This window comes from Lytechinus variegatus, chromosome 6, assembly GCF_018143015.1.
Source record: "Lytechinus variegatus isolate NC3 chromosome 6, Lvar_3.0, whole genome shotgun sequence".
Lineage (NCBI taxonomy): Eukaryota > Metazoa > Echinodermata > Echinoidea > Temnopleuroida > Toxopneustidae > Lytechinus > Lytechinus variegatus.
This window is the reverse complement of record NC_054745.1, coordinates 7,500,937-7,520,471: the sequence shown is the minus strand read 5'-3', so window position 1 is coordinate 7,520,471 and position 19,535 is coordinate 7,500,937. Positions and strand designations below refer to the sequence as shown.

Here is a 19,535-nt window from a genome sequence, read left to right as displayed (position 1 = left end):
TGTTATTACAGAGTGCTACATAACTTTTTAGAAGCTCTTGCCCAGTGGAGGAAGTAAATTATTAAATAGTTGGAATATACTTGCCCAAAAATCTATTTCACTTGCCCTAAAAAATCCTTGGAAAAAGTTTTACCTCTTCAAAAGGAGGTTTTGTGGTTTTAAAAAGTATTGACATTTTCCTCTCTTTTGACATGAACTGATCTACCTTATTGCATTTCTTTTTCCAAAGTGATTTTATCTTGCCTGCCATAACCAAACAATCATATTGACACTAATTTTGGTGATTCGTCTGAGAATTTTGCTTTCTACTGTGTGAATTTCGCTTGCCCAATTTGGGCAAGTAGTTTTGGTCTTTACTTCAAAACAATTGCCCTACTATAACTTTTACTTGCCCCGGGCAATCGGGCAAGTGCTTATGTAGCACCCTGTTATTATCATTTTCAACTCATCTGACTTCTTTTTCTCATTCTCACACAGTTCTCTAGAGGATGTATACAGTATCAGCCATCTTGCCTACCTTGGTCTAGAAGCTCTCTGCACAGGTTCTCATGGGGAATCCTCTCACATGCTACGACAGGTAATCAGACCTGCCAACCAGTACGTTTTAGGCGTATTTAGTACGTTTTTGCAACCAAAATACGGCAGTATGTTTTTTCTTTGAAAAAATACGATTAAAAAAAATATATTATTTTTTTACCATTATTATTTTTTTTAAAAAATCAGAATTTATTTAGAAAAATCATCTCTATATGTCTCTATTTCATAAAACGTACACAAATATGGTTATTAGATCAATGTAGTTTCAGGTAACTTGTTTTTTTTTTCAATCATTTTGTTAAAACCAGAGTGAAGATATACACATGTTTCAATGTTTTTTTTTTCATCTGCAAGAGCAGTGCACATTTTAGCTTGCATGCAACTTGAGCGCTGCGATCAGCAATTGCGCCAAGCAATTTACTCTGAAGTACACTTTTTGGGGGAAAAATAATTTGTTTTTAAATCAAAGAATACAGTTTTTCATTCCCAGAGGTTGGCAGGCCTGGGTAAGATCCATTTGTCTTAAAGTGTTATTTTGTTTGTGTTAAAGTTACTCCTTCATGCTGAGTGTTGAATGTTGACAACACTACAATATCCGTTGAGCCCAGAGAAACAAACTTAATTGAATGTAATATCTTCTCACCTGACTTCTCAATTGAATATCTTGACTTAAACATGGTAGAACTTGAATACATTTTTGAATACGTGCATTTTCTGATGGGATTTACTCATTTTTGAGCACCACTCTATGTATGATAAGTATGTAAAATAAGTATTGTTCATACCTTGGTCACATTTGCTCTACGGCAGCCGTACGGCGAGTCGGAAAACAGCTGTTTTAACATTTTTTGTACCAACTACATATAGGTGGTTTGAATTAAAATTAATAAAACGCCTGTTTTCGACTCGCCGTACGGCCGCCGTAGAGCAAATGTGACCAAGGTATAAACCAATTAGAAACGGTCACTTGGCTGAGAATGGAGTGACTTCGTATCCTTTTAGAAATCATTTTTTATCTTGAAACAATTTTTTTTCATTTTATTTTTGTCCCAGGTTTTCAAGCATCTGCTTCCAAACATCTTGATGTTGATTGGTGAGAATCAAGCCGTTGCGTCAACATCCATACCAAAACACATCCAACAAATGAAAGACCATGCAGAGGCTTTCGCCAGGTAATTACATACGATGCGTAGTATTATCAAAAGTTAGGCCAGGCCTTAGTATCGGCCAAATGTAATGTTGTCGCCTTTAGACGTAGAAGCAGTGGCGATCCGCGACCCGGAGGGGACAAAAAGTTGGAGGGGCACAGCATTGTTCACAAACAATACAGTGACCCTCCAATGCTTTGTCTCCTCCGGGTCACGGTCCGCTATTGCTTAGAGGCGAGCGAACTTACCAAGTGCTATGTATTTTCTCCCATTGATTGTGCCTTAAAAATAGCTAGTATCAAATATGCTGTTTGTGTTAGCTCTGAATGATACAGAAAATTATTTATCCTATAACTTACAATTTGTATAAAAATTTCTGAGAGGAAAAGTATTTGTTAAGCTATTTTGTATGTCTTATGGATGGGATGGTTGGGGAATTAATGTGTCATTTTTCATTTCATTTTATTTTCATTTCAAATAAACATTTATTTTCCTCCATTTTACAAAATTTCTTTAATTTTTGTTGACAAGAATTCACATGAAATCAATTTCCATAAAGAATATAAATATATACAACTTATGTGTATAGAAGAAGGCGTAGGTCCCTAGAAGCATGTGCTTGTGGCGGGACACGTCTGTGGACATATAAATATATACAATACACAAAATACAATACAAAGATAAGAAAGGCTAGGAAAAGAGAAGAGAACGGGAAGAAAATGAGAGAGGGAGATGTGAGCAAGAAGGCGGGCTGGAGTTACAGAGTGGGTCTACATTACAAGACTACTCTGGTTAGAATGTACAAGTAGCATGATGGGTTTCGAACCTGGCCAGATTTAGAAAATGAACAGTTATAAATCAACACTTCTGTGGGATGTTCGACTCAAATCTTTGAGATACAGTTAATTCATTCTGAAGTGATTTTTTTGATGAATATTCCTTTCCTCCCATTTTTATTGTAAAACCATTTTTTGATACTCCAATGGCTAGATTGCTGTAAAATATATATTCCAAGTTAACTAGCAAGTCAATCTTCCAAAGATTGAATATTCATCCAAGTTGAAGCAATTTTTTACCATTGTTATGGAAAACTCATTTTTTATACATTTCTTAAGTTTATTATGTAAGTCAAGCATATTTTTGTGGTTCCATAAGATTTGACTTAGGCAAATATACCCGTATTGCAATCTTTGAACGGTCCCACTAATGATATTATAGCCCGAATTCACAAAAGTACTTTTGAAAACCCACGGTTGAATCCATGGTTTATGCAGATTTCCTGTATTAATTACGCTTAATTTAGCGCATATTGGGCACATGTATGAATAATGTCCAATGTTAATACGGGCGTTTGTCACAGTGCGCCAAATTGACGCCTGTTACCATGGTTAGATACACTATTTTATTCATGAGTCCTCTGTTTGAAGAGTGGACTCATTAATTCAAAACAGTGGACTCATGAATAAAATAGCGTGCATAACCATGGCAACAAGCATCAATTTGGCGCACTGTGACAAAAGCGCGTATTAGCATTGGATATTTTTTATACATGCACCCGATACGCGCTAAATTAAGCGAAATGAATGCAGGAAATTTGCATAAACCATGGACTCAACCATGGGTTTTCAAAATCACCTTTGTGAATTCGGGCCAATATGTCTCTTGAAATTGAGACTTGGAATATCTTACTGTGTAATGTTCTAAATCATTGTACGAATACCTGTGTACAAATATGTGACTATGGTATCATCCTTTTTAGAATAAAAGCGAATTTAATAAATAGTAATAGTCATACGATTGGCTACGTTTTGAAACTAATTTGGCGTTTGCTCAGAAATAAAGGCTTGCAATCTTTCAAAATGGTTATATTGATATTCTTTCAATTTATTTACACCTCAAATAAGATGATATGTTCCATTTTTATTTTCAGAAAATGAGCAAAATGCGATTTGTTCTAAAATCGGATCGCAAACAGTCGCAAGGTGTGCGATGGCCTTTAGTCGAGAATATTTTTGTGGTTCCATAAGACTTGACCTGTATTGCAATCTTTGAACGGTCCCACTAATGATATATTGTGTCTTTTGATTCCAGCCATATGTATAAGGACATAGGGGAGAAATCCTTGCCGTGCTTGAGGGTTCTAATGCAGCACATGTGTGTCAAAGTGCCGGATAAGGTCGAGTATCGGACGCGAGCTTCACATACCATCGCTCGCATTCTCGCGGGTGTTCCGGCCGAAATGGAAGCCAGCTTCGTCAAGTGGCTCTTCCTTTACTCGAAAAATGCTAAGGTATGTTGGTATAATTTTCACTTTGATTTATGGAATGAAAATTTGTTACTCCTTTGAACCACATAAATTCCAGGGATGGGCAATTACCAAAAAAATATGAGTGAGGGAATTATTGAATTTATTAGATAATAAATGATTTCAATGAAAGAAACAAAGAATAATGAAGGAATGCTTGATCATTTGAATGAATTACTGAGTCATTGAGAAGTGAAATGTAAAATGAATGAATAAGGAAATACAATAATTGTATAGATATCATTGATTTGTAGATGAACAAAAAAAAATCAATTAATGATTGAATTAGCTTATTTACCAGTGATTAAATGAATGCATAGAAGAGATATTTGATTAATAATTGAATGGATAGGTAGATTCGTTAATAAATTAATTACTCACAAATGAATAATCAATCAATCATGAATTAATCAATTACTAGTACTCTCAAATGAACAAGATAATAAGCCTGTTCACGGTTGTAAACTGCGCACAAGCCGAAAAAGGTCATTTGAGATAAACCGTGAATGTGGTTTTCAAGTTCACTGACATAGGCATTTGTAATTTGAGGATGATTCATGTATTTTTTTTTAAATATTCTTTTCATCACATCCAAGCTGAAGAGAAACAAAGTCTATATAATCACTGGTATTTGACTGTAGCCCAAACTATAGTCAAAATGTGCCAGAAGCAGACAATAAAACAGATTATAAAAAAATTTACCCCTGATGTACTATTTCAGTCACCTGGTCTATACAATGCCTTTTGTTCTTAGAATTTGAATGCTTTGCCGGGAAAAACTTACGCAACATCTTCATTTGAAAATGTTAATGCTCATCCTAATGAAAAATTGCAAAGGTCATTTGAGAAAAGTGGATCAACAGTGAATACCCCTCTTTCCACCTCTTTTTATCCTCAGATCAGTTATCGTGTCTTTGCTCTTGAAGTAGTTGGTGCCCTTCTAGAGAGGCCAGAGAGACAATCATCAGGTTAACTTCCCTTCATATCATATCAAATCTTATTCATTTATTTATTGATTGATTGATTGATTGATGGATTTATTTATTGATGGATTTATTTATTTATTTATGCATGCATGCATGCATGCAATCATTCATTCATTCAGTTATTCATTCATTCAGTCATTTATTAATTCATTTATTCATTCATATGTTTATTTACATATTTATTCATTTATTTATCTGTGTGTTTATTTATTTTATCTATTTATTATTTATTTGATTTTATTAGTAAATTTTACTTGTTTGCTTATTTATTTGTCTATTTATTTATTAATTTGCTTTTTTATTTATTTATTCATTAATTTATTTATTTTATCTATTTATTATTTATTTGATTCTATTTGTAAATTTTATTTATTTGTTTGCTTATTCATTTATTTATTCATTCATTCATTTTTTATTTTATATATTTATTTATTATTTATTTTATTTTATTTATTAATTTCATTAATTTATTTATTTGTTTGCTTATTTATTAATTAATTAATTAATTCATTTTTAAGGGGGGTGGGAGTTTATAAATATCATAGAATGAAAAAGAATCCAATCAAACGTAATAAAGTTCTATCACTTGTGTGTATATATTTACTTTACAGTTATACGTGGATTCTCATTTTTTGTCTCACCTGCATAGCAGAGTGAGACTATATGCGCTGCTTTTCCGACGGCAGCGGCGGCGTCAACATCAAATCTTAACCCTAGGTTAAGTTTTTGAAATGACATCTTAACTCAAAAAGTATATGGACCTAGTTCATGAAACTTGGCCATAAGGTTAATCAAGTATTACTGAACATCCTATTAGAGTTTCATGTCACATGACCAAGGTCAAAGGTCATTTAGGGTCAATGAACTTAGACCATGTTGGGGGAATCAACATCAAAATCTTAACCTGAGGTTAAGTTTTTGAAATGTCATCATAACTTAGAAAATATATGGACCTAGTTTATTAAACTTGGACATAAGGTTAATCAAGTATCACCAAACATCCTGCATGAGTTTCACGTCACATGACCAAGGTCAAAGGTCATTTAGGGTCAATGAACTTTGGCCGATTTGGGGGTATCTGTTGAATTACAATCAAAACTTTAAAGTTTTTGGATCTGATTCATGAAACTTGGACATAAGAGTAATCAAGTATCACTGAACATCCTGTGCGCATTTTTGGTCACATGACCAAGGTCAAAGGTCAATGAACTTTGGCCATAATGGGGGTATCTGTTGAATTACCATCATAACTTTGCAAGTTTATTGATCTGACTTTTAACCCTAAATCTCCTGGGGTATTTTGATTCTTGTCATTCGGGGGGGGGGCATTATGGCCCCCCTTAACAAAAATTTGCACGCTGGTAGTGTGCGATGTAATCTACAAGGCTGTATGGTAAAATTTTCCAAAATAATGAAATTTTATTTTATATGAATTAATTATGCTAATTTATGCATAAATCATACTTTTTGCTCTAATTCACTAAATAAAGCTCCTAGAATGCTAATTTTTGGTAAAAATTTTCTTTGTAGCATTCTTAACAATCGTAATTCAAAAAAACTTTGGTTTGGAAATAAATTTCTTATGTATTTTATTGTTTTATGTATTTCTTTGTTTTTTTACTTTTTGTTTTTTATTGTTTTTTCAATGGAAATTGTTCCAGACATAATTCTGATCATAAACAAGGCAAAATTAATTAAGTTTAATCAGTAAAAGTAGAAATAATGATACATATATGAATTTTGGCTAAATACGCAATTTGCATTGGATTTGTACATGAAATCACGTTTATGAGCAATTTTGGGTCTGACATGCACTTGCATAATGTTGCGTAATGTCGTAACCGCGTACCCGGGCGTCACAACTTTGGTCTCAAAATTTGCGCGAGACTTGAATGTAAAAAGTCAGTGAGCTGCGAGGTGAAAAAATTTCGCGCAGCAGATATATCGCGAAAATTGTTGAGGGGGGCCATTATGGCCCCCCCCCCCGGGAGAATTAGGGTTAAACTTGGACATAAGAGTAATCAAGTATCACTGAATATCCTGTGCAAGTTTCAGGTCACATGATCAATGTCAAAGGTCATGTGAGGTCAATAAATTTTGGCCACATTGGGGGTATTTTTTGAATTACCATCCTATCTCTGTAAGTGTATTGGTCTAGTTCATAATTCGTAGAAATAAGAGTAACCAAGTATCACTGAACATCTTGTGCGAGTTTAAAAGTTTTCAAAGTCAGCACTACTGCTATGTTAAATCGCGTGATGCAGGTGAGACGGCCAGAGGCATTCCAAAATATATTCCCTGGAATGTCATGTTTCAGATGAATAATAATATTGATAATAGTAAAAGGCATTTATATCGTGCCAACAATGGAGCGTTGTGGCCCAGTGGATTAGTCTTCGGACTTTGAAACAGAGGGTCGTGGGTTCGAATCCCAGCCATGGCGTAATTTCCTTCAGCAAGAAACTGATCCACAGTGTGCTGCACTCAACCCAGGTGAGGTAAATGGGTACCGGTAGGAAGTAATTCCTTAAAAAGCTGTGTGCGCTCTGAACGCCTAGCTTAGCCGGGTAATATAGGAGCGCCTTGAGCACCTACATGTAACAAGGTGGATATATGCGCAATATAAATACCCTATACTATTATTATTATAATCTAGAAATAATCTATTCAGAGGTGCATTGTTTTTATTATCATGAATAGTAATTAATTGTTTTTGGATTTCCTATGCTCACGAAGCCTCAGTGCACAGTCGCCATAATTGTTGAAAATAATTTTTAATCTTTTTTTGTTTTTGATAGGCGAGGGCAACCAGGAGCAGTTTTTATCTCATCGTTTTTTGCTTGACATCATGGTATCCCGCTGCTCCGATAAGGCACCTACGTAAGTTTTAACCTTGGGACAAATTGTCCACTTTTTTAAGGTTTTGCTCAATAGATTTCATTAACAGCACTATAATCATTCCAAAGTTCTAATTCAGGCATGATTTTTTCCACAGATTTTGATATTTTTTAAAGGCTTTTTTCTGTGAATTTTTTTCCTGAGATCTACTATCAATTATTGCACTGTTTGTCTGATTTTCCTTTAATTATTTTTCCATAATCCAGTGTTCGAGCCAAGGCGCTGAGCTGTCTAGCCCAGTTTACTGCCCTCGCTGGTAACCAAGCGTCCAACCCTCTGTCGGATATTCTAGCTGCCCCTACGGCCAAGACCGGGGCTACCCCGGTGCTTGTTCTTGAGGATGCAATCAAGGTAAGATATCTATATTTATAAAACTCCCAAGAATGTTTTGTAATCTAATTGGTCCAAATCGGATTGCATGATGTTCAGCAATTGCACTATTGTTTCCAAAATGCCCTATCCTTCACTCTGACGTCAGAGTGCAGGATAGTGCGAGTTCTAGAATTATCTAGGATTTAGATCAAATATAGCATTCGGGGCAACTCAGTGACATGGGTGAGGGGGGGGGGTTGTGTAAAACAAACAATACACGCATTTTTGTGCATAGAGGACCTCAAGAACTCTGTGCTCGGCTTGCCAAATTGATTTACCGCACTCGGTCAGGCAGACTTCGGTGTGGTATATCCTTTTTTTCTTTCGCTCATTCATTATTTGGCCCTGCATGCACTCTATATAGATGATGATGATTATTATCATTATTTTTATTTAATTTAAATATTTTTATTAATATTATTTTTTGCTTGTCCTAGTTATTACCTCTCCTTAGCTGGATGCTCACAACCTAGTTTGTTCATTTGAATGCAGGAAGCAGCAGCAGGATCGACCAAGGACAACGCACCTGCAGGGCATGCTGGGACTGACGCAATGGATTGTGGGTCGACGGTGAACGACGGGGGGTCTGGAGAGGTCGTGGAAGAATCTGTGAAGGAAAAAGGTCCCTCAGAGCCTAAGAAGGGTGCCACCCCTGGGAACTTAATGGGAGGATCCCCTGCTCTGTTGTTTGGAGATGATAGTGCAGCAGGTATGCTTTCCATCATAAATTCCTCTTTTAAAAAAAATCATTTTTTAATAGTTTTTATTTTTATCAATATCTTAAGTAATAATTGTAGCAGTTTGTCTGTTTCATAATGCATGTGCCAACATCATATGGAGAGTTTTGCCACAGTGGATTAGTCTCCGGACTTTGAAACAGAGGGTCATGGGTTCGAATCCCAGCCATGGCATAATTTCCTTCGGCCAGAAATTTATCCACGCTATGCTGCACTTGACCCAGGTGAGGTTAATGGGTACCTGGCAGGAATTTATCCTTGAAATGCCACCGTTCTGTAAAAGGCTGCAGGGCTGTAGCCAGGATAATAATGTCCAATGAAGCGTAAAGGGATGCATTTGGCAGTGATATGCGCTATATAACCATGTTGATATTATTACCAGGACAACTGACAACTGTTCACATACAATTGTCAAAATTTTCATTTTCTGTTTCAAGGAAGAATTCGAGGTCCATCACAGTTGATCCAGTCTGTATTAAATGATTGTTGCCATGTTGGGCAAACCTCTAAGAGTTGCATGCTAGTTGGTCCTAGAAATTGTTACAATTAGTAAAAGACCCTTATCTCCAAATTTATAGGTTTTGTTGGTAGCAGTGGACTGTTGAATTGCTTGAAGGAGAGGATCTGTGATGATAAAGTCGGAGTACGCAAAGCAGCTCTACAGGTAATACTATTCAATTTTTTTTCATTTTCTATTTTTATTCCGTTCAATGAAACAGGCGAAAAATCTAACTCATACCTATTTTCCAGTTTCATTAGTTGAGAAGTTTGTACATATTCGTAATTTGTTGTTGCTATTGTTTTTTTGGTTTTGATTGCTTTTTGTTATTTTTATCTGATGACTTTATGATTACTTGTAAATAATGCATAATTTGTTTTATTGTGTATATATCTGGTCATCGTGGACACAATAAAATATATATAATTACAAAAAAATATATTAGTTCTTTGGATGAATTGGAAATATTTTTTTCATTTGTGTAGGCACTTGAGAACATCTTCAAGCTCCAGTGCATGGCCTTTGACCTTCAGCTGTTGGAGATCCTCAGGGAGCGTTGTCGTGATACCGCCCTCTCTGTCCGTAAGCAGGCACTAGACTCGCTCACCAGTCTTCTCAAAGAAAGCCCGACTGACGAAAGGGTCCAAAGGTACTAATTGAAATTTATTTTCACATGAACGCACTTAAACCGAATTTGCTGCAAACCATTTGGTAAATTAAAAAAAGCAGCTATATTCCCGACTCTCTGTGAACTCAACAGACGTTTCCTTCAACATGAATATTTTATGGCAGACAACATAAAGATACAATTTTTAAAGTTTTTTTAAGTTTGATATTTGACCTTCATATGACTGAATTTTGTGACAGGGAACATGAAAAAATTGTTTGAAGAAGTATCTCTATCTTATGCAAATAGAAGATTTTCTTGAGTATAAATTGGGTTTTTGTCTCACCTTCGAAGCAGAGTGAGACTATAGGCGCCGCTTTTCCGACGGCGGCGGCGGCGGCGGCGTCAACATCAAATCTTAACCTGAGGTTAAGTTTTTGAAATGACATCATAACTTAGAAAGTATATGGACCTAGTTCATGAAACTTGGCCATAAGGTTAATCAAGTATTACTGAACATCCTTTTAGAGTTTCATGTCACATGACCAAGGTCAAAGGTCATTTAGGGTCAATGAACTTAGACCATGTTGGAGGAATCAACATCAAAATCTTAACCTGAGGTTAAGTTTTTGAAATGACGTCATAACTTAGAAAATATATGGACCTAGTTCATGAAACTTGGACATAAAGGTAATCAAGTATCACTGAACATCCTGCATGAGTTTTATGTCACATGACCAAGGTCAAAGGTCATTTAGGGTCAATGAACTTTGGCCGAATTGGGGATATCTGTTGAATTCCCATCATAACTTTGAAAGTTTATGGATCTGATTCATGAAACTTGGACATAATAGTAATCAAGCATCACTGAACATTTTGTGCAAGTTTCAGGTCTCATGATTAAGGTCAAAGGTCATTTAGGGTCAATGAACTTTGGCCGAATCGGGGGTATCTGTTGAATTACCATCATAACTTTGAAAGTTTATTGGTCTAGTTCATTAAACTTGGACATTAGAGTAATCAAGTATCACTGAACATCCTGTGCGCGTTTCAGGTCACATGACCAAGGTCAAAGGTCAATGAACTTTGGCCGAATTGGGTGTATCTGTTGAATTACCATCATAACTTTGAAAGTTTATGGATCTGATTCATGAAACTTGTACATAAGAGTAATCAAGTATCACTGAACATCCTGTTCGAGTTTCAGGTCACATGATCAAGGTCAAAGGTCATGTAAGGTCAATGAACTTTGGCCATGTTGGGGTTTTTTGTTGAATAACTATCATATCTCTGTAAGTTTATTGGTCTAGTTCATAAAAAGTGGACATAATAGTAACCATGTATCACTGAACATCTTGTGCGAGTTAGAGTAGTATTGAAAGTCAGCACTGCTGCTATATTGAACCGCGTGATGCAGGTGAGACGGCCAGAGGCATTCCACTTGTTACAGAATTTAGACTCTCCCAGAATGAAAGGCATTTTCTGTGAAGATCTGCGTTTTCAAATAACTTGTGAAAAAATTAAGGTACATGAACCTACAATACATGTACATTTAAAAATTTACATGTAGCCTGTGGCTATGTGCTGGAATTTGGATAGACTGAGTTAGATATTGATTTAATTTCTTCATTTCTTTAACATAATTTATATGCAATCCAAGTAGCACCTCACAGTCAGAATCATACACAAACACCCACACCGTGATTCTAACCATGAAAAAAAAAACCTTAAATTTTTTTGGTAAATTTATTATTTGATCTGAATTCTCTCTTTTTTATGTTTGTTTTATTCATTTATTTAGATTTTTTTTTTTTTGGGGGGGTTCATTGTTTGTGGTTCATTAAAGATGAAAAGTAAATAAGCCCATGTAAAGGGGATGTGGAGTGAGGGTGTCAAAACACACTTAAACATTTAAATCTGATTTCTTAGTTGTTTGAATAAGCCTATTACTTAGCATGCTATTTCTGTACTAATTGAAAAATTGCAGGAGATGCGCTTACTATAAACAAATTTGGAGTGTGGTTCACAGTTATATTCTTTTTTTTTTAATTGCCCCTGGTTCCAGAAAATTGCCCCCGGTTCCTGTAAAATGCTCGCGAGCCGGGGGGCAATTTAAAAAAAAAATTGCCCCCGGCCTGCAGCTGCTTAATTCAAGGCTTGCACTGGTCATATTGAGTTTTTGTGAAAATATGATTTTTCACTAAAAAATATGATTTTTGAGGATATTCAGTCTGATTTTTTGTGTCAAGAGGTTGGCATCTCTGGCAATGTGAAAGCAAATTACGGGAACTTTTAGCCCAGCGTGTCGTTGGGCGCGGGAGCTGTGGGTGGCTGCTGGGCTAGTGATTTTGAATCTCGCGCCTTGCCTGCTCATCAGACCATACTATGCGAATGCTCGTAACTTCAGGAACTTATCCCGAAGGGTATGTTTCGGGGCGGTGTGAATGCAGGAATAATTAATGGGTATTTTTTAGCCGAAAACAGTTCCCGTAATTTAACGGGGATTCTTGTGATCGAGGCGGTTTGAAACCACCTAATGATATCAGGGCTCGTCTTACAAAGAGTTGCGATTGATCTGATCAACCACAAGTTTGGATGGCCATCAACATCTAAAATGCAAATTTATTCAAAATATTTTCTAGATATGATGTATATTCATACATTCATTCATCACTCTCTTGAAGATTTAGTGTGACTCTCTTTGCTTACTAGGGAGTGCAAATTTCCTGTAGAAAAAAGCTATGATTTGAATGGATTTCCATACAATTAGGATTGATTGGATCAGTCGTAACTCTTTGTAAGACAGGGCCCAGAAATATGTCTATTTAGTAAACTTATGAAAAATTGCCTCTATACTGAACAGGGGGGGGGGGAATAGTTGTTTTTATCATCAGGGCTATTTTTCAGAACTTGTTGCCTATATTTTCTACGTTGGATAAACTTTAACATTGCAGTGAATGGATATTTTCCTGGGCTATTTTGAGCATTTCGGAGGCAAAATTGCCCCAGCCCCCATGGGATTTTTTACCCCTGATCATGAGTATTCTTATTTCCTCACCTTGTTTCAGGGTATGGCTTCAGGGTGTCCTGCCAACGGTGTCCGACCGAGAGTCGTCAGCCTCAGAGAAATGCCTGCAGCTCCTTCAAGATCTCGTCCTGGATGGTGTATGCAGGAAGGGTGTCACCGAGACCAAGAAACGGCTGGCGTGGAGTCTACTATGTCAACTCATGGAACCTGACCTGTGTGACCTCAGGTTAGTAGTCATGTCTAAACGTTGAGTTTGGGTGGTTGTTTTCAGGGCCAACAGTTGTCCATGAAAGATACATGGTGTCCCGTTAAAAGCTACTACACCTATAAATAGAGCGAAGCTGGCTCAGTCGATAAAGCGTCTGCCCGTCAAACCAAAGATCGTGGGTTCGAGTCCACCTCGGGTGGATGACTGAAGCCAGTGCGTTGTGTGTAAATGTCTCTCCCATGTTTCATAGATGCATGCTATGTTACAGTGGAAAACACTCCGTCCCTCCGATAGGATGTTAAATGGAGGCCCTGTGTAGAGGAGAATCACCATCTTTGTACATTAAGAACCCACTGCACTATTCGAATAAGAGTACGGGGAAACCCCGGTGTAGTGGTCCACCTGCATTCCCCCAACCAGTTATGAGGAGAGACCTGCGGGTCACAGTTCTGTGTGCGCGCCCTTCTTGGCAACCTAGATTGGCTGGCTCCTCCAATGCGCCTTTGAATGTCTTTGACAGATATATGGCGCTATACAAATGCTGTGCATCATCATCAAATAAGCTTTCCTTTTGAATATATCTTCATTAATCTTGATCTCCAACAGTTGAGTTTGGTCAGCTCCCTGTCTGTGGGTGCATAAATTATGAATGCACAATGTGTATTGTATCCTAGTTCCATTGAACATCTGTGTATGTAAGTTTATAGAAACTCATTGGCCCGAATTCACAAAGGTGGTTTTGAAAACCTGCGGTTAAATCCATGGTTTATGTAGATTTCCTGTATAAATTACACTTGATTTAGCTCGTATCGGGCGCTTGTATAAAAAATTCCAATGCTGACGCGCGCTTTTGTCACAGTGCGCCAAGTTGACACCTGTTACCATGGTTAGATACGCTATTTTATTCATGAGTCTACTGTTTGAAGAGTGGACTCATTATTCAATACAGTAGACTAATGAATAAAATAGCGTGGATAACCGCGGCAACAGGCGTCAATTTGGCGCACTCTGGCAAAAGCGTGCATCAGCATTGGACATTTTTTTAATATACGCGGTAAAATAAGCGTAATCTATACAGTTATATCTGCATAAACCATGGAGTCAACCGTGGGTTTTCAAAACCACCTTTGTGAATTCGGGCCATTGTGAGGTTGTAACAAGCTTCAGATGCATCTTGCCATCTATTGGAAAGTATTGCTAGAATTATTTGGGGTATTTTTCTCTCATTTCTTCTTTATAAATCTAAAGGAACATTCTAAAATTTTGTTCATGTCTAATGGTAGTTGCATATTAAAGTGATTTGTTAACATTGGTTTGACTTTTTAAAAATCTGAGCTAGAAGGTCACACTTGTTACCTGTGTCTGTGACATGTTACAAACATGAAGCCCAGAAAAAATTGCATTCGAAAATAATTCAGTGCTTCAAAAATTGAAATATAAAGTGACCGGAAACAACATCTTAATTTCATCCCATACACTTATGTGTACTATTTAGGTGTCTATAAGACGCCTATTTACAAAATCAGGGTTTGCCTTGTAGTTTTAGCTTTTCATTCTCAATAATGGTTGTTTTCAGGGTTTATTAGTTCTAATACATGCACTTGGACACATGTTTCATCTTGGTTTGAGAATTTTTAAATCAGCTGCTCACAAAGTTAAAAAATACCTTTAATGTTGATTCCAGGGGCCCGTCTTACAAAGAGTTGTGATTGATCCCATCAGTCACAGCTATGGAAATCCAGTAACCTCAACATCTAAAATACATGTTTCTTCAGACTTTTTTTCTTGATGTGATGTTCATTCATATATTAATATTTTTCTAGAAAATTAAAAGTGCAGCTCTTGTTTAAAAAGGACATTATGGAAATATCCAAAAGAAAAAATTATGACATTGATGGATTTCCATACAGTTGAGGTTGATCGGATCAATCGTAACTCTTTGTAAGACTGTGACCCTGCTATAACTTCACTGAAAATAAATTGAGATTGTTTTGTTCTTTTATCAGGGTGTATTTCCAGCGAGTATGTCGTCTGTGGGCGAGGCAGAAGTTACTCACCCCATCGCTCGTCAAAGGCTTGGCAGAACACACGCAAGGAGATAATACTGTTGTAAGATAATATGGATTTATAGATTTTATTTCTTAAAAAATCATTCTGAGCATTAAAATTGGATGATTACAAGATCTTCAGAGTTGCCAACCAGTTTGTTTTTAGCGCATTTAGTACGTTTTTGCAATCAAAATATGACAGTACGTTTTTTCTTTAAACAATACATATTTTTTTTAATCGGAATTTATTGAGAAAAATCATCTCTATATGTCTCTATTTCATAAAACTTTCACAAATATGGTTATTAGATCAATGTAATTTCAGGTAACTTGTTTTTTGTTTTTAATCATTTTGGTAAAACCAGGGTGAGGTATACGCATGTTTCATTTTTTTTTTTAGCTGCAAGAGCAATGCGCATTTTAGCTTGCATGCAGCTTGAGTGCCGTGATGAGTGCGTTCGTCACACATTTTATTATGAAATACAGTTTTTCTGAGGAAAATAAAATACATTTTTTTTATAACAAAATTAAATTTTTCATTCCCAGAGGTTGGCAGGTCTGGTTCTTACTTGCAATTATTACAAGCAAATGCAAGAATGATCATGGGAGTCAACTCTGACAAGTTGTCTGGGCCGCATCTTACAAATAGTTGCGCTTGATCTGATCAAACCCAACTATGGAAAGCCAGCAAAGTCAACATATGAAATGCACGTTTGTTCAAAAATTGTTGTAGATACGAATGTATATCCATAAAGTCATTGATTTCTTGACAATTTGTTTTTTTTTCCTTTGTTGACAAAGGACATTTTGCTAATTTCTTGTAGACAAAATTATGACACTGATGGATTTCCATAGAGTTACGATTGATTATTGATTGGATCAATCTTAACTCTTTGTAAGACGGGGCCCAGATCTGACAGCTTTCCTCAGATTTGATTGGCTGAGAAGCACTGATACTGTGGTTACTGCCAGATAGCACAAGATTTGTCAGATAACACTTCTTACAAGTCCTTTCATGAAGCTCTCCCAGAAGACAAAATAAAACAAAAGAAAACTAAAGCTGTAGCTGAAAGAAAGTTCATCAGTTCATATATATAATGATATTTTCTACCTCCTATCTTTTAAAGTTTTACCGAAGTAAGAGTGTTTTCCAATAGATTTCTATTCAATGCAATATTAAAAATTGATCAACAGGTTTGAATTTAAAAAAATCATCATACAATATTACAATGAAATAAATAACATTAAAGATTTAAAACTGTATACTTGTTTAAATTGATAATTCATAATGAAGTATATTTTCAATCATCGTGGAGCGTTGTGGCCCAGTGGATTAATCTTCTTACTTTGAAACAGGGTCGTGGGTTCGAATCCCAGCCGTGGCATTGGTTCCTTTAACAAGAAATTTTTCCACATTTTGCTGCACTCAACCCAGGTGAGGTGAATGGGGTACCCGGTAGGAAGAAATTCCTTGAATGCTTGAGCGCCTAGGCAGCCCAGCTAAAGTTGGGGTAGTAATAATAGCAGGGCCTGCTAGGAGAACAGTTTTCAGAACGAAAGTTGCTTCCCTGGGTAAATATATACCTATCTTATTATCATCATCATCATTATTAGTATTTTTTTATTATCATCATTATCATTATTATCATCATCAACAGCATCATCATCATTATTTTTATTATTATTATTATCATTATCATTATTATTATTTTATTATCTTCCTTTTCCATCAATCCAGGCTGCCTGGATGTTCCTGTCCCAGGTCTCTCACTTCTGTCCTCACCTGGACAAGGCCCTGGTCCTCTCGACCTGGCACGACCTGACCACTGACCTCACAAACAGTTCAGTGAACTCTACAGCCCAAGGGTCAACAAACTCTGAGATCTTGACCAGCGTGCTTTCCGTCATTGGGAGTCTGGCAAGCCACCTTGTGGAGGATGAGAGGAAAGATCTTGTGCAGGGGATGGTTCAGAGGCTTGTTACGCAGATGGACTCGCCAAACCTTATGGGAGCTATGATAGAAACTGTATATAAGGTTAGTTTATGTATGACATATGTATTCATAAGTATAAAAGAGCTCTGTATAAGATATGGCCATTATGAACAAGATTTTCCCTTGTTATAATCTGTTGTAAATAATATATAATATATTATTTACAACAGATTATAACAATATAATATTGTTGCGTGTACATGTAGCTTTGCTGTGCCTGTGTCTGTGAGAACAAGACCGCCAACCCGCTCCTTGACCAACTCTGTGATACGATTGTGGTGATTGATATGATTAGCAGCTCAAGAAATGATGAAAAAGGAAAAGAAGATTTTTTTCCCTTGTTCTTATCAGTTGTTAATGATAATCTGTGTGTGTATATGTAGCTTTGCTGTGCCTGTGTCGGTGAGAACGAGACCGCCAACCCGCTCCTAGACCAATCCTGCGACACGATCCTCCAAGCCTGTGACTCGTACCTCTCCCAAATCCTTCTCACCGAAGACGCTCCAAGACCAGACGATGCCACGGAGGAGAAGCTCATAGCGCGGATCTTCCTGCTGGGCGAGATAGCCCAGCTGTGTCCCTACAGGATGCCTCGGAGGGTCTTTACCCTGGTCCAGTCTCTCCTTGCGGGTCCAGGAGCTGCTATCTCTGAAGGTAGGATGCTTAAAGGAAGTTAATGACTTTTTCCCCCAGATTCAAAACTGAATTGAAAGTTTCAGCTGGTAATTTTATAATTACAATGCTTATCCAGACCTGCCAACCAGTACGTTTTTTGGCGTATTTAGTAAGTTTTTGCAACCAAAATACGGCAGTACGTTTTTTCTTTAAAAAATCAAATTTTTCTTCATACAAAATCGTAATTTAGTGAGAAAAATCATCTCTATATGTCCCTATTTCATAAAACTTACACAAATACGGTTATTGGATCAATGTAATATCAGGTAACTTTTTTTTCAATCATTTTGTTAAAACCAGGGTTCAATACTATATGGTTCATTCAAGTCGGTCCTTATTGTCAAATCTGTAAAAAATGAAATATTGTATTATTCAAACAATAAAAAACAAAAGAAATAGTGAGGAACATCATTAAAGGACAAGTCCACCCTTACAAAAGCTTGATTTGAATAGAAAGAGAAAAATTCAACAAGCATAACACTGAAAAATTCATCAAAATCCGATGTAAAATAAGAAAATTATGGCATTTTAAAGTTTCGCTTATTTTCAACAAAATAGTTATATGAACGAGCCAGTTACATCCAAATGAGAGAGTTGGTGACATCACTTACCATTTCTTTTGTATTTTATTATATAAAATATGAAATATTTTTATTTTCTCGTCATTGTCAAAAGAAGTCCCTGAACACGTGAAATTCCATTATTTTAACATTTTGGGCTTCAGGCAATGAGGTCCTAATCATCAAATTCGTAAAAATTGAAATATTGTATAATTCAAACAATAAAAACAAAAGAAATAGTGAGTGAGTGATGTCATCGACTCTCATTTGGATGTAACCGGCTTGTTCATATAACTATTTTGTTGAAAATAAGCGAAACTTTGAAATGTCATAACTTATTTTATATCCGATTTTGATGAAATTTTCAGCATTGTGCTTGTCTGATTTTTCTATATTGATTTAAATCAAAATTTTTCTGAGGTGGACTTGACCTTTAACTGTCTCATTCGCATGTCACCGAGTTGTGCATATCACTGTTTTGTGAAAAATAAACGAAACTTTAAAATGTCATAACTTTCTTATTTTACATCCGATTTTGATTAATTTTTTCAGTGGTATGCTTGTTGGATTTTTCTCATTTTATTCAAATCAACTTTTTGTTGTGGTAGGCTTGACCTTTAAGTATCTTTTTCTCCCGTACCTTGCAGGAACTGATCTACCTTCTTCTCAGGGTCTCACCCAGTTCTCCCAGCAGCCCCTCTCCCAGTTCCGCACCAATGGTTCCCCTGTATCAATGGCCGTCCGGGCCCATGCCTTCGTAACCCTAGGCAAGCTGTGCCTCCACCACGAAGGCCTCGCGAAGCAGTGCATCGCTGCCCTCGCCCGGGAGCTTGAGATTGCGGAAGACGCGGCTGTCAGGAATAACGTCGCTTTGGTCATGTGTGATCTGTGCATCAGGTGGGTGTGTCATAAAGTTGGTTGTAAGTTAAGACCG

At 36.5% G+C, this 19,535-nt stretch overlaps 1 protein-coding gene across 1 annotated transcript in view; it reads left to right on the top strand.

Annotated features, from left to right (window-relative positions):
- LOC121416942 (condensin-2 complex subunit D3-like) overlaps positions 1–19,535 on the top strand; it is a 48,658-nt gene that overhangs the window by 8,765 nt on the left and 20,358 nt on the right. The window contains exons 6-19 of the mRNA XM_041610473.1: positions 478–577; positions 1,591–1,709; positions 3,777–3,975; positions 4,889–4,958; positions 7,775–7,856; positions 8,081–8,225; positions 8,739–8,955; positions 9,562–9,647; positions 9,968–10,131; positions 13,158–13,343; positions 15,332–15,434; positions 17,112–17,408; positions 17,750–18,020; positions 19,249–19,498. Of these exons, the coding sequence (XP_041466407.1) occupies positions 478–577; positions 1,591–1,709; positions 3,777–3,975; positions 4,889–4,958; positions 7,775–7,856; positions 8,081–8,225; positions 8,739–8,955; positions 9,562–9,647; positions 9,968–10,131; positions 13,158–13,343; positions 15,332–15,434; positions 17,112–17,408; positions 17,750–18,020; positions 19,249–19,498 (2,289 nt within the window). The remainder of the gene's footprint in view (positions 1–477; positions 578–1,590; positions 1,710–3,776; positions 3,976–4,888; positions 4,959–7,774; positions 7,857–8,080; positions 8,226–8,738; positions 8,956–9,561; positions 9,648–9,967; positions 10,132–13,157; positions 13,344–15,331; positions 15,435–17,111; positions 17,409–17,749; positions 18,021–19,248; positions 19,499–19,535) is intronic.